Source organism: Lissotriton vulgaris, chromosome 7 (genome assembly GCF_964263255.1).
Source record: "Lissotriton vulgaris chromosome 7, aLisVul1.2, whole genome shotgun sequence".
NCBI lineage: Eukaryota > Metazoa > Chordata > Amphibia > Caudata > Salamandridae > Lissotriton > Lissotriton vulgaris.
Window position 1 is genome coordinate 348,545,139 of NC_141695.1, and position 16,336 is coordinate 348,561,474.

General features: G+C 45.6%; 1 protein-coding gene across 1 annotated transcript in view; it reads right to left on the reverse strand.

Moving 5' to 3' along the window:
• Nucleotides 1–447: 447 nt before the first annotated feature.
• GFY (golgi associated olfactory signaling regulator) overlaps nt 448–16,336 on the reverse strand; it is a 349,649-nt gene continuing 333,760 nt past the window's right edge. The window contains exons 3-4 of the mRNA XM_086928672.1: nt 12,231–12,404; nt 448–1,257 (exon numbers count right to left, since the gene is read on the reverse strand). Coding sequence (XP_086784798.1) covers nt 1,058–1,257; nt 12,231–12,404 — 374 coding nt within the window. The 3' untranslated portion in view covers nt 448–1,057. The remainder of the gene's footprint in view (nt 1,258–12,230; nt 12,405–16,336) is intronic.

The window sequence follows — 16,336 nt, forward strand, 5'->3', positions numbered from 1 at the left end:
TTTCAACTTAAGATCAGATGTGCTTGAGCAGAGTCGAAAAAGAGTACAAAACAATGGTGAGGGAGAAATAGCAACACCATGTCCTGGGGTACTACGTGGGAATGGAAGTATGCAAAATTGACAGGCGTATGTAGCTGGTTGAGTTGTGGTTCAGAGTACAATACATCTTATGATCTGTCATAATAACCTTAGCCTAACCTTTAGGTCCTTTGTGGGCTACTATTTGTGAGCTGCTAGCTTCAATTCTTCATCTACTCTACTATTTTCGGTTGACTTAATATTAGAGTATGTTTCTCACCTTGTGACTCATCAAAGTATTCTATGGATGCTGTTTACTGGAAGAATGAAGAGATAAGAAAAAACACAAGAAAGCAGACGACCACCAATGGGAAAGGCATCATGGATATGAAGGATTTTAATTTGCTAAATGTTTGGTGGAGACAAGGCTAGTATTTAACGTTTTTATTCTTGTTACACACCATCTTCACATCCATACACTCCTTCTTCGCCAGGGTTACAGTGCAGTTCAGGACGCTGTTCTCTCAGAACACTCTTAGTAAAGACCACCTTCAATTCCTGCCAATGTCATCTATGGTCACTGTCAACTCAGGTCACTGTCGACTCGTATCATTGTCAAGGCAGGCTCCTGGCACCCCAGAAGTAGTAAGGTAGGAAAGTTCTTAGATTTTCTTGCAGGAGCCAGTAAGATGCCCTGTTGGCTATCCAAGGGAATGCTGCTACCCCGGGTAGTAGATAGCGATAGGCGCTAGGGTGACTTTGATACATTTATCAATTAATTAATGAATAAAAAAAACAGGGGATCACTACGTAAATCAAGGTTGGAAGTAACTAATACCTTAACGCATATTCACTCCTCTGGCAACTATTTCAGAAGATTCTTGTGCATCAGGGAGAGATATCGATGACTGACCCTACCCTGGATCTGGCCTTTCGAACATACTGGCTTGTCAACTCATCTCCTGGTTTCCTTTAGCCAGTCAGGTCAGTTGCTAGTGCAGGGTCCACAACAGAAAATTTAATATTTTGAGACTCGTATTCAAACAACATTTTTGTTATGGGCTAAGGACTCCAACTTGATGGCTTCCTGGGGGCGAGTGGGTTGGGAGAGGTCTGCCGGGGCCTGTGGCACTTCCCTGCCATCTTTCTGCAGCTTCTGCTGGGTGTGTGGTGAGTGCTCATGTGTATCAATGAAGGAGAAGAAGTCATAGTGGTCCATTGGTGTGTCCAGGTGTAGAACTAGGAATAAAGAACAGAAAGAGACATAGAATACATGAAAATTAAAAACGCATGTGATGTTGTTACTTCTGCCGAGCGATTTTGTAAATGTCACCATACACACATCTCAATAGTAGGTAGCTCCCTCCCCTAGGGTGACGATGTTAATGCATCAGCATCTGTGACTTTACAAAATCATATGTCTGTCAAGGCTTCTAGACATTTAGGGCCAGGTGTACACTTTGCACACCCTCTGCTTTGCAAATGGAGATGCAATTTGTGATGTGACCTTTGTATTAATAGGTCAAATCACAAATTACACATTGGCAGGTGGTTGCAAAACAACCTGCCTGCTCAATATGAGGTGGGTTACAATGTGTCTCTCTTCAAATGGATGCAAATGCAGGGATTAAGACCTGCAAACCACCATTCTTGCATTTGCCTTCCTAATGCTTTTTTTTAAGCAGCCCATGTCCTTGTATATGCAGATGCTGCTTAAAAAAAGTTTCCTTGTTGGAAACACATCAGGGGAGCATAGGGGGGTCCCCTTGACAACCGTATGCCCCCATTACTCCGGACCCAAGGCTGTCAATATGTTTCTCACACGAGAATCTATCCCCAAAGGACAGGTTCACCTTTGTAAATCACTTACCAACCATTCAGATGTGTTGGTAACTTTTCAATGGTTTGCAAGCACAACTTCAACCAAAGTTTTGTGTTTACAAACCCTGAGAATTTGCCATTTATTCTGACGAGTTTTATTCAGATGTGAGTGATAATGTGTATGTTTATTTTTGAGCTTTTGGGAGTGTGTAGTGTGTGTCCAATGTAGGACATTTTTACTAATCACATATAGGTGTAGCATGGAAAGACTGTTATATCAATGTTTCCCAAACTGTGAGTCACTACCCACTGACGGGTCATAAGCCGATTTTTGATGGGTCGCAAAAGCCCAAGCAATAAATAAAGATAAATGGAAAAATCACCCTGAGCACACAGTCAATCTAATCTATTGTCCAAATATCCACCAAACTCTTGGTCCAGGTCCAGGTTCAGTTATTTATTTGTATACATCACGTCTCCAACGCAGCCAGGTAGTATTTTCAAAACAAAGCTTGATCTTAGGTTATAATTACAGAACAAAGCAAAACCATTGCTATAATTAAAGAACACCAATCAGCCAACACGTGTTTCGTCATGCAATATCGTGCACAGTAGACTTCTTCAGGGCTGCAATCCCCCAAAATTCCGAAATTACTAATATGTTCGCAAGATCAAACTGTACAAGTAAAAGGAAGGGACAATTCTCCCAGGCCAGGCCACCACCATTTATTAAATTATAATTGAAATAAATTCTAGTAGAAAAGTTATGTTCTATGGGAAAGAATATCACAGAGTTGATGCCAATAGGAGAGCAGAAACAAGTACTCCATAGAAGAGCCCAGTATCCTTAGAAAGTATAGTCACCCTTAATCCAAAATCCGTCTGCTTGTAGTTTTCTGTAACATTCGTAAGGTTGGATGCCCAGATCGTGTAAAATAAGACACTCCTAGATCCTGCATCTATAAACAACCTCAATTATAACTACATTTTTAATCTGAATCTAAGATTCTGTATAACTAAAAACTAAGAAATTCTCATACCACCTTTTAACTTGACTATATTTGCAAGTTTGTAGGCTTCAAATGAAAAGTATCACACATGAGGTAATTCCATTTAGAAATTGTGTCTAAAAAAATGGAAGAACGGGATCCCAATGAGACAAATCATAAAAACGAAAATTAGGCTATATGTGTGTAGGAATGCTGCTCTACCACTCAAATATTACACGGAGCCGTATGGTGGATAACTTCTTTATTCCTCGGGGCGCCGGGGCAGCGCACCTCTCTTTGCCGGGCTCGGCGCCAACACAAGATGGCCGCCTTCTGGTTCCTGCCTGGCCCTTCCGGTTCCGGCCCTCCCAAGTCCGAAGGCTAGACCGTCACCACATATCTTCCCCCCTTAAACATTGTAACAACAAGTAAATGGTGCCAGGTAATCTTACTTGATGCACATGATAAAGTTCTCAAACTTCTTAGGAACTCTCACGATTCTTCCTGCTCTCGTTCTCACTGCTTCTGCTCCCTTCCCCCCCCCCCCCGGGGTCATCGGGACTGTGTGCAGCCCTCGTCTCTCGCTCTTGCTGCCTTCAGCTACTACCAGTTTCTCTTTGTTCCGCTCTTCCTCATTTCCCTTCACACTCGTAACACCTCCAGTTGCTCTGTACTCACCATCTCCACTGTTTCCGTTCTCTGTTCCCTCTACTTGCTCTTCCTTTCTTTCAACTTGCTCTTTTCTTCTTCCACCAATTTCACGGCTCGGCACTTCCTCTTCCAATTCCATATTACTTTCTGTTTCCGTCTCCCATCCCAGGATTTTGTTGCATTTCGCCATCTTGTCTTGTGACCACACCTTGCCGTCGCTCAGTAACGCAGATCTAGCATACGGTTCTAGGACTTGAAGGGGTGGTGTGAACTTACTTTCTCCTTTCCTTTTCAATGTAGCTACTTTCACTCTCACCCAGTCTCCTTTCCCCAGTGTCACTCCACGCACATGACGTCACTTGTTGTTGTGCTCTGTGTATGCGTCTTGTGCTCTCTCTAGATTCCTTTTCACTATCGCAGGACACCATCTGCTTTGCACTACCATCTGTCTCCACGCGATGTTGTCCTTTGTGAACGGCTCTCTTCCCCTCAATATTTTGAAGGGACTGTAACCTGTACTTCCAGGCGTGATGCGGTAAGCCCACAGCATCTTGGGTAGTTCCTTTTCCCAATCTTGTCCATCGCTTATGGCTGCTTGGATGGTTCCATTATGACTCTGTTGAACCGTTCGGCCAGTTCATTCCCTGCAGGATGATATATGGGAGTGTGCTTGACTTCTATTTCGTTTCTGGACATAAACGCTTCCCATTTGGCTGATACAAACTGTGGTCCGTTGTCACATGTTATTATCTTGGGGATTCCTTCCTTTACAAATATCGCATTGAGGAATGCCAGTACAGCTTCAGGGTCCACTGTTTCTTTCACCTCTACCTCAGGCCACTTGGAGTACCTGTCTACCAATACTATGGCATATTTCTGTATTCCCTCAATGTTCAAGATGGGCCCTATTATGTCTATGGATACCATTTCCCATGGGCTGCTGGGCACGGGAAACTTGCCCAATTGTGGTCTCATCAGGGTTTGTGTTTTGTCTGCCTTGGAGCACGAATCGCAATTTCTCACATACCTCTCCACCTGGGCGTCAATCGCCGGCCACCAATACGCTTGTCTAGCCAATGCTTTGGTTTTCGTGATCCCTTGGTGTCCTTCATGTAAAATCGCTAACAGGTGTTCTAGCAGTCCTTGGGGAGGAATGACCTTGTCTCCCCTCATTAGGAACGTGGAGTTCTCTCCTAGGGACAATTCTTCTCTCACCTCCCAGTATTTCTTCATTTTTTCGTCTAGGTGCCTTTTCTCCGGCCACCGATGTGTTACATACCCCTTGATTGCCTCCATGTCCTCATCTTGCCTGCACGCTTCTGCCCATTCGCTGATAACCTGTTCCATGTTCTGCATGGTCGCCACCATGTAACCCTCCCATCCAGGGGGTTCTTGTTCATCTGCTTTCTTTTGGCAGCTGCTCTGCTCAAGAAATCCGCAACTTTGTTCCTGGGTCCTGGTATGTACTCCACCTCGTACACATAGTCCAGGAGTCTTAATGTCATTTTCGCTATCCTCGGGGTGGCATGTGCATGTCCACTTGAAGTCAGTACTTTTATTAATGGTTTGTGGTCTGTGCGAACTAAGAACTTGGCCCCCCACAGGAATTGTCGGAAACGTTCCATCGCCCATACCACTGCTAGCATCTCCTTTTCGATAACACTGAATTTTTCTTCATTTGGTGCCAGGGATCTGGATGCAAAACAGACCGTGGATACCTCCCCTTTGTCTGACCCTTGAATCAATACCGCTCCTAGGCCTCGGTCGCTGGCGTCCGTGGTAAGTATGGATTCTGCGGCTTGGTCAAAGCCCTTGAGTGGTATGGCCTTGCTCATTTCTTTCTTCAGGGCCTCAAATTCTTCTTGTTCCTCTTTGCCCCACTTGAACCCGTTTCTCTCCTTCAACAGTTGACGCAGGTAGTGTGTCTTGGTGGCAAAGTTTGGGATGAACTTGCTATAGAATTCCGCCATGCCGAGGAACGACCTGACATCTTCTTTCTTCGAGGGGGCTGGCGCGTTCTTTATTGCCTCCATGTTTGCCCTCTTTGGTTCAATTCCCTTCTTGCTTATTTCGTGCCCCAGGTACATAACTGACGGCACCCCAAATTTGCACTTCGCCCACTCCGCGGTGAGTCCATTGTTTTGTAGCATCCTCAGTACGGTGTGCAGCTTTTCATTGTGCTCTGGCTTGGATTTTCCCATTATGAGAATATCATCCTGGAAGTATTGAACTCCTTCCACTTTTTTGAATAGCTTGTGCATCAGTTTTTGAAACACTGCCGCTGCTGATGCCTATCCGAATGGCATTCTCACGAATTTATAACACCCAAAAGGCGTTATTAAGGATGTGAGGTGACTGCATGTGGGATGGAGTGTCACCTGATGGTACGCCGAAGACAGGTCCACCGTCGAGAACCACTTTATTCCTTTTGTCATCGAGAGCATCTCGTTTATTCGTGGAAGCGGAAATATTTCGATAAGAATGTTCTCTTTGACTTCCCTGAGGTCCACGCATAGCCTCACCTTCCCATTGGGTTTTTGTGCCACCACTAAGGGCGACAACCATTCCGCACTTTCGATTGCCTCGATCACACCTCCTTTCTCCAATCTGTCTAGTTCATCTTGCACTGCCTCTCTGCAGCGGAACGGTATGTTTCGAACCTTGTGGCTTACGGGTGTTGCTCCTTCCTTCAAGTGTTTAATGTGCTTGAATTTTGTTAATTCTCCAATCTTCCCGCTGAACACGTCGGGATACTCTCTTTTCCATGCTTCTCCCTCATGTCCTCGTTCCGTGTCCATCAGCATCACTTTCTCTATTCCTCCGGGATTCGGTTGGATCCCTAACGCACCTTGATCTTTCCATCCCAGCACTGAGGGTCCCTTTTCTGCCACATACAGCTTACAGTTTGCACGGCGTCCTTTAAATTTGAATGACAAAGGGCAATACCCCAACATGGGTATCCTCTGTCCTGTGTAGGTGACCGGCCTCAAATCCATTGGGCGTAGTTCTTCCTTTAGTTTTTCCAAGAACTTCTCTTCCCACACTTTTCTCTGTACTATCGTGATTGGAGCTCCTGAGTCGGCTACGATGTTGATCTTCACATCTCCTATGCTCATGTTGAGTATCGGTTTGTTGGACCCTTTGCAATCCACATCCAGGACTTGGTCGTCTATGTATAGGACCTCTTCGAGGTACTCCTCCTCAGCTTGTGCCTCTTTCTCATCTGGGCTGCCCTGGTCAATATACTTGACAGCCGCTCCTTTGGGCTTCCACCTGCACACTTTCTCATAATGTCCAAATATGCCGCAGAAAGCGCACTTCGCTCTGAACGCCGGACACACCTTGTTGTCGCCTAAGTGTGAGGTGCTTCCGCATCTGTAGCAACTTGTTCTTCTATCCCCACCAGCCTTCGGAGGTGCTGCTACGTTCTGCTGGCCTCTCTTAGTATATTGGTACTTAGGTGGTCTGTGTTGTTTGGTTTTGTGCTCCCTGCGTCTTTTCTGGCTGCTTGTGCACATCTTTTTGATAACTCTGCTTTCTTGACCAAGGCCCATACCTCCTAGAGGGGGGCATCACCATTTACCCATAGCTTTTCTTGTATTGTCGAGTTTGATGTATGCATGATAATTTGATTTCTTACCAGTTCGTCGTGTAGGTCGCCAAATTTGCACGTTAGTGCCAGTTTTTGTAACACTGCAACGTATTCATCTATGGTCTCTCCACTCTCCTGCTTCCTCTGGAATAAGTTGCACCGATCTATGGCCACACACACCACAGGCCTATAGTGCGCATCTAGGTCCTCTATCGCGTGTCGGAACACATCCGTGTCCGTCGTGTCTCTTGTGACTTTCACCAAGTTGTCAAACACCCTTAAACCTTCTGGTCCTAAATTGTGTAGGAGTATTTTCTTCCTCCTCGGACTAGAATATTCTGCATCGCCTTTTTCTTCTAGTGCCTCCAAGTAATTCAAGAAGTATCTCTTCCAGTCCTCCCATGGCATCGTGGGTTCTCCTCTCTTTGGGAGGAAGGGCACCATGTTGGTGAGGGAAGTGGACGGTGTCGCCATCCTCTCATTGCCCCTCGGGACTGCTTGGGCGGGAACGTTACGGCTGGGCGGGCTGCCAGGTGCTTGCCTGGCGTCCGAGTCCTCCCCTTGGTCCTGGCTGCTATTCTCGCCTCCCTCTGCACCTCTGGGTTCCAGGTTTGCTTGTTGTCCTGCCCTTTCTCCCGTGCCAGGCTCCTCACCCGTACGAGCTTACCCGCCAGCGTTCTGCTGCAGTTATTAGTGGGTGGCTGATGCTACTGTGCGCCTTCTCTTCCTTCCCGTCTTGTACTCTGGGTCAGGCCTCGTGTATGGCCCTTCGCGCCCTTTACGCGCGTCGTGTGTGCTTATCTACGGAGTCTGCCCTCTCACCGGGAGCAGCTACCACTTTTTCGTCTTGTGTTCCCTTTCTGTGCTCCGCCCTGCAAGTGCGATGCTTTGCTGACTCAGCCTCGCGTCGGTCCCTTCCGCCGACTTTTGCCCTCTGCCGCGCTCCGAGGTTGCTCCTTGTTGATCCGGTGGTGGTGTGTTCCTTTCCGTCTATTTGCTTTCTGTAGCGTCTTTTTTTTTTTTCCTTATCTTCTCATATCCCGCCTCGTCCCCATTGTAGGAATGCTGCTCTACCACTCAAATAATACACGGAGCCGTATATGTTGGATAGCTTCTTTATTCCTCGGAGCGCCGGGGCAGCACACCTCTCTTTGCCGGGCTCGGCGCCAACACAAGATGGCCGCCTCCGGTTCCTGTCTGGCCCTTCCGGTTCTGGCCCTCGCAAGTCCGAAGGCTAGACCGTCACCACAATGTGCTTAAGTCTGTATATAAATACATAAATAAGAAGTCTCACCTATTTTGTTATATATTCATGGGTAAGTTCAGAAAATCATGTAGTAAACGTCTGAGTCTAACGAAGGCAAAGCGCGTATAAATGGTAAGATAATCACGAGTACGTGACCTGGGGCAAACAAGAAATATGTGTCATCAATGATACATACCCTAGAGTATCCAAAAACAGACATTTTTACAGTCTTGTATTCTCAAGAACACCCAATTCAATACGCTACGTAATAACGCAAAGTGTATGAGATAATCTCCGGCAGACCAGTCACCAACAATCTCTTTAAACCAGTCACACCATATAAAATGGTAACTCGATACCATTGTGCCAAAATAAATCTACCACACTCCTAATACCGGAGCCATTGGTAAACATACCAGCACCTTACTCAAACGAGCAAACACCCCAGTTTACCTCTCCGGATTACTGCGTTTTGCTAATCCTGTGTTCCCAGCGGCGTACACCTTGGGCGCCATTTTACCTCGGCATAAATACACTCGTAGTCTTAGACATCTTCTGTTTCAATGAAGAAAAATGTATGAGTGCCATCTTGGAGTAGTACGTAACTCCCGAATTAAGTAAATATAGTAGCAGGAGTATAAATATCGTGACACCAATTAATGAAAACAAATATCTGTGGCACTAAATGAATCCTACCTGTACTATCTATAATAATTATCTGTATCAAATCAAATCAAAACAGCTTTATTCGGTATGAGGTAAACAGCAATAAAAGCATACTAATAATCTTTTTCGTCTGAAAATGTTACCTTATTACATTGGTTCTATAGAACATTTTAAAAGACGTTCACAGCAATAGTAAAAAGATTAAAAAAAGACGATATTTCATAATTGGTCTATACGTCATGATTAAGCACAAACTATAGGCATGTTTAAGTTAACTAATAAACATCACTTAAAGTGCAAGGTGCAAAGCAGCCTACATCATAAAGTGCAAAAGGAAAAATATTTTGCGGTACACACGGTCTCTAATGTACGTAAATGTACGATATTCCTTGTCCTAAAGAAACCAACTACGTGAACTATATATGTACACCAGTATTATGCCTATATGTACTTGATGGGTATATGATAAGAGAGGGGTAAGAAATTCTAATTAATAACTGTTATTTCACTGTGCTAAGTCAGTGTAATAAGGAGCCCCTCCTGCTCCTAATCTAATCTCAGATATTAAATCCAATTTATAACACAAAAGGTTTGAAGGAAAGTGAAAAGAAAAGAAAAATTGGAGCAGTGCTGTGATCATGCTATATTACAAAAAGGATAATAGAGTAAAAAAGTACTAAAACTGTACCAAATTACTGAAGTGTTAAAGTGAGATAATGAAAGGATAGAGGACACAGTGACATGGACAGAGGATAATGTTAACTACACATCAGGTGCAGAGGGTCTGCCGTTACTGGAACAGGTTAATGGGTAAGGGGGTTGGCTGAATGTTTGGCAAAAACATAGCATGACATGGCCTTTTTTGGCCTGCTTTCCAGTAGTACCGTATTACTACTACCGTTGAGACAGCAGGGATGTGGACTGTGAAACAAGAGTGAGATGTTTCTTATTGACGAAGCTGAAGTAGAGCAGGTAATAAACAGGGTACAGCCAATGCTCTTTGGATCTACAGCTATTAAGGGGGAGGCGCGATTAAATGGCTATTAAGGGGAAGACGCTTTTAATTGGCTACAAATGGAATGTCACATTGGGAGCACCTCATGCACTAGCGCTGGATAATGGGGTGCCTGAGGTACCATCCTGTTTCCAGTAGTCGAGATCCTGTAGGCTAAACCTAGAGGTGGGGCTATGTGAACTGGTGGTGATGGAGCCACAACTGGCGGAGAAGGGCCTTACATCCTTTACAAGGTGTGGGAGGAATACATTTAGAACGCAAAAGTGAGATTATGATAGAAAGAGCACAAGGCAAGAAGGGAGAGTGCAGGATATTTTTTAATCTCATCATTAGACAGAAATATGTCACCAGTAACGAATTCAGGGTCACTGGAATGAAGAGGTTAGTATGGAAAATGCTTCTCGGGATACAAACCAGCTGGGAGTTGAATTTGTGAGAGAGGAGTTGACTGGGGCAAGTAGAGGGGCAGGACAGGCAGGAAACAAGACACAGGCTCTTACGGTGGAATTCCAGGAGACGGTTTTACGTCAGGCGAGATCTGTGTGCCCGTCCACCTGGGGATGCCAATTGTATAGCGTTGTTGTCACTGTCCTATTTCTTGGCACATTTGAGCTCTAGGTTGATGTGGGCCTAGGGCTGCGTAGGTACAGTGCTGAGAGTCTTGATTGGCAACACAGGCGACACCTTAATAGAAGATTCATAGGTAGCAGGGCGATATTCATGGAGTTAGGTTGAGGGGGAATTTTGTTCACCGCTACATTTGGAACACAGTACTTCAGGATAGTGGTGGCAAAGGAGAGTTATGTAACTTGGCTTAGTAGACTGGCAGGTTGAAACATTAGGGAGGGGCTGGTGCTTTTGAGGGCTATGACAGGTACCATGTTACATGAGGGCTTGAGAAGTGGTAACAGACTTCCATGTTGTCAGGAGGCGGGACCCGTGTGGTGTCAGAAAATGGAAATCTGTGGCCACTAAACAGTAAAATGAACAGGCTGCATGCTCAGAGGGATTGTAATGTCCAAAAGCTTCGCACAGATTGTGATCCATGAGATGGGCAAATTATTTTCAAGGCTGTGGGTGTAGGAGACAAACCAACCTGGGTCCTGATGCTTTGATTATTGAAGGAAGGGCAGGTCCACCATCAGCTAACAGTGGTGGAGCTTTTGAAGAGTATAGAGTGGGATTTGAGGACAGATGGGATTCCACAGATCTTTTAAGATCATATCTTTCCAAGGAGAGTATTGAGTGGTGCGCACACGCTGAGAGCCATTGACTTGGTGTTATAAGAAGTGAACTAGGAGGTGTCTGGGTTTTCTATGGCAGGGAAGTTAGAGACAGTACATCAGCTGGCCTTTGTATATAAATGAAATATGCTGCTTGGAATGGATAGAGTACACCTTTTTTTAATGGTGAGCTGGAGTTACTTGGTGAGGATGTTGAAAGAATTGGGGAAATGATGGAAGAAAAGTAAGTGGAAGTGGGAGGAGAAGGGATATAAAGAACACCTCAGGGAGGGTTTTCTGGTGGCTGAAGTAGAGAGCTTAGGTTAAATCAGGGGCATCATGGAAGGACATTAGCAGAGAAGGGGACAGAAGATTATCAATGAGCAAAAGATGATGCAGCCAGGACCTACAGTAGGCAGGCTGGACAAGAATTCGGAAAGGATTCATTAGAAAACAATACAGTTAGGGAAGTTACGAGTTAGATATGTTGTTAACTGTTTGATGTTTAAAGGTGAGTTGAGGAGGCTTAGAGCCCGAAGGGGAGGGAATGCATAATAGAAGGGGAGGGGTAGTGATAATTGTAAGCACAATGTCAGGGGCTTTAAGAATGTGTCACTGTTCACCTCCAAAGAGGTATATTTATAAATGTATTTGGTTTTCATGAACTGTTATGTGACCCCCCAGGAACATTTTTGCAGCCAAATAGGAAAAGGGTGATCTATGAGTGGTCTCTAAAGGGCATGCAACCTTTGTGTCGGGTTGTTCCTGCTGACAGATATTTCACCACCAGCACTGCAGGACCTAATTAAACAGTGCTGCAGTTGTAGGTGTGGAAATGCACGCAAGCAGGTTCTGAAGGGGACCAGAGGATATGGGGGGCACCTTCCAGTTAAGAAAAAAGAATGCAGGAATTACAAGGGGGCAAACACCAGCGGCAAGAGTGTTTGCCATGCTGTGAAATGTCCGCAAATCGTGTCTTAAGTAATCTCCCATCCCCAAATATTCTTACCAGGATCCTCAAATCCTTCACCATAGAGTCGGTGATGGGAAAACATCTCACTCTTGTGGGTTCGACTGTAGATGACGTAGATCAGAATCAGGAGGCAAACCAGTGCGCCCACTATGCCGAAAAACAATACCAGCATCTTCCCGGTAACTCTGGGCTGCTCTTTGAGGAAAGGTCCTGCCAAACGAAAACATAAGATTTTAGTACTCCTCTTCTACTTTACACCAACATACTAGAGAACTATTTGTGAAGGTTGATGTGCATTCAGTGTTGACAACCAGGAGGGTAGAGAACGCCCATCTCATTATTTGAGATTAACACTCACTAAATCAGCACCATTCCAGCAGAGGCCTGCTGCTGCAGCCATGTGGACAAGGATGATTATTCAACCTTTTTTACCTGAAGTTAGGTAAGACCAGGCGGATAGTATTACTGGATGATTTAATGGGTGTTGGGGCTAGGGGACTATTTCACTAAGGGCCAGATGTAGGTAAATTCAATTTAGCGAGTCCTTAATAGCAACTTTTACCGAATCGCTATTAAGGACTCGCTAAATTGAATGTAGGTAGGAATCTCTAAAATATTAGCGATTCCTTAAAATTCCTTAATAACGAATCGCAAATTGTGATTCGTTAATAAGGAATACCTACCCATTCATTCCTATGGGCAAGGAGGCCCATAGGAATGAATGGGCCTTCACCACCTTTATCGAGAATAACAACCTGCTCCACGATTCTCAATCTGGCTTCCGGGCTAATTACAGCACGGAGACAGCCCTCGTGGAGGTGACCGACGCCATCAGGGCGATCTGGGGGGAAAGGCTATGTTAGTCATGCTCGACCTGTCGGCGGCGTTCGACACCGTCCCCCACGCAGGCCTCCTTTTAAGACTCAGGGAGATAGGACTGAGGGGGACGGTGCTGGACTGGTTCCAATCCTTCCTAGCCGACCGTCGGCAGGTGATCTGGGCTCCACCGTCCTCTGCGGAAATGCCATCGCTAGAGGTGGGGGTGCCTCAAGGGTCCATTCTGAGCCCCACCATCTTTAACATCTATATGGCCCCTCTGGCGAGGGTAGCGGAGGCTTATGGGGCCCGGATCATTTCATACGCTGATGACACTCAGCTCCTGTTTACATGCAGGAAGGGAGAGGTGTTTGACGGCGACAGAATTAAAGACTGTTTGAGTGCAGTTTTCAAGTGGTTTCAGCGGCACAGCCTGAAATGCAACTCAGATAAGTCTGAGCTGCTCTTTTTCGGCTGTGCCCCTGATCCTGGGTGGAAGTCGTGGTGGCCCCAGGATATGTTTCCTCCTGAGACGTCATCTTCCCAAGTGAAAAACCTTGGAGTTGTATTCGATGACGATCTCTCTTTTCGACCCCACATTTTGGGGCTATCGGGGAAATGCTTCGGCATCCTTAAGATGCTTAGGAAATTCCTTCCACTGCTTTCCCTACAATACCGTAAGACCGTAGTCCAGGCGCTTGTGGGATCTAGATTAGATTACGCTAATGCGCTCTTTGCAGGTCTGCCAAAGTACCTCTTGTCCAGACTGCAAATCATCCAAAACTCGGCGGCTAGAGCCATATTTGGCCTGCCAAGGAGAGCCAGCGCCTCAGTGCTGCTTAAAAGGCTGCACTGGCTACCTATTTCGAGTAGAATTAGGTTCAAAATCCTCACGTTGGCATTCAAAGCCCTTCATTCTATTGGCCCGGCTACATTAGGAAGCGCATTGCTCCCTATATTCCGCGGAGGATGTTGCGGTCTGCCGATTTGGCAAAAATGGTAGTTCCTGCTGTGAAACGTGTCCGGATGGGAGGCCGGTCCTTTCAATATGTGGCGGCTCGTTTTTGGAATGAGCTCCCTCTCTCCCTCCGCAAAGCCAATAATCTTCTGGCTTTCAGGAAGGAGCTGAAGACCGTGCTTTTCTCTACATGATCTCTGTGACTACTGCGTCTCTGCTTGGTGTCTTCTGAGTTTTTCAGGCCTCTTTGCTAAAGCGCCGGGACACCCCTCGGGGTAGCCGTGCGCTCTAAAAGTACGGCTATAACATAACATATTCACTATTTGCGATTCGGTATTAAAGAATCGCAAATAGCGGGAGCTATTTTAAAGGTGCCAGAGTGTCAAAAGGACACCCTGTTGCACCCCTGAAATGTGCATGTGTGCACATGTGGCGCACATACATGGGGCATGAATGTGTGCCACATGGCACTTTAAATAAACAAAAAAAGTGCTTTTTTACAGGGAATTGCTAATTACCACCAACTTGAAGTTGGTGGTAATTAGCAATTCCTTAAGCCTGAAGTGAACTTTCTTTTGTGCTACCTACATTGCATTTAAGAAATCGCAATTAGCGATTCCTTAAATGCAAGAGCAAGATAAGGAATCACAATTTTTGCGATTCCTTATTTTGCTAGTAGGTTTAAACTCACCTACATTGCTCTCAGTCAAATTCCGGTCAGTAACGCAGAAATTCTGTGAATTTCTGCGTTACTGCTCGGTATTTAGCATCCTACATCTGGCCCTTAAGTGTATTAAAACCAGAATTTCCATAATAATTGCAAGCGGTGCTTAAAGAGCAGGAAGCAACTCTATTGGCCCACACCCGATTAGGAATATCGAACATTGCACATACAAATCTCTAGCACACACTATCCCGAGTATACAAGCAGCCGCGGTCAGCAGTAGGAGTTCCTGTAGGGCGGTGACGTGGGGAGGGGCAGGGTGGTGGGTAGTAATGTATGGATTACAGAGTTTAACAGGTAAGTAAACATATAAATAAATAAAACGAATTTCGTTGGGCGCACTGCATCGCATTTGGTGATGCAGTGCAGGCAATGAAATTTGTTTGATTTATTTATATGTTTACTTACCTGTTAAACTCCGTAATCCATACATTACTACCCCCCCACCTTGCCCCTCCCCCTCCCCACATCACCGCTCTGCAGGAACTCCGCCTGTCGATCGCAGCTGTATACAAGTTAGATTAACAGTCAAGTAATACACTTTGGACAGAGTTTGTTCCCTATGTTCGGGTATTGTTTCATTTCTTCATTCTTTCTGTCACATTTAGATTATTTTGTTGTTTCTGTAGCCAACACGTGTTTCATCATAGCAGGACTACACCAAGACTTCTTCAGATCTGCAATCCTTTTGTCCTCGCGAAATCTGTATGGCGGTTTTAAATCCCACGACGAAACATGTGTTGGCTACAGAAACAAGAAAATAATCTAAATGTGACGAAAAGAATAAAGAAAGGAGACGCTACCCAAACAAAGGGAACAAACTTTGTCTAATGTGTATTACTTGACTGTTATTCTATCTTATGGAACTGGTGGACCCAGGAAACAAGATACGGTCATAAGACGGGGCGTCTGTGAGCTCCAGTTCCACATCCTTGAGAACGATACCCAGCAGTGAAAGTGAGGAAGCATTTGGGAAGGGCACATCCGGTCAGAATATTAAAGGCAATTCCTCTTTTTTACAAGAGATACAGAGAATCAAAAGGGGCAATCGAGAACAGTCAGGAAGACCGGACAATATAAAAAATCTTTCTGTGAATTGATCCCACAACACTTTAGGATATTCATTATTCATGGCATTAATTACACCAGTCGCGGGATTTAAAACTGGCATACAGGTCTTAAACTTTGCCAGGACAACCGGATTGCAGCTTTGAAGAAGGCTTGCGGTACTCCCATTAGGACGAAACACATGTTGGGTACAGAAACAAAAAAAATATTTAAATGTGCCGAAAACAAAAAAGAAAGGAGACACTACCCAAACAAAGGGAGTCTTACCTACTATTCAAGTTGCTCCAGAGGGCTGGGCTTGGCTCCGCCGATTCCCGCAGCACCAGCAGCTAAGGGCCGGGCTGTGCTCCGCTTGTTCCCCCTGGCCGGGCTTGGCTCCGCTGGGCCCCTCCCACCCCCGCAGCAGACGTCAGAGGCAAGCGCCAGGAGGCGCATAAAGGCTCCCTCGGTCCCTCGTCCCGCGGGCGTGCGCGGGGAGAAGCCCGGGACAAGGGCGGGACCGTCTGTGGCCGTCCGGGGCTGTCCAGGGCTGGGCCACCCCCCTTGGCTGGATATAACCTAAGAACATATCTGATA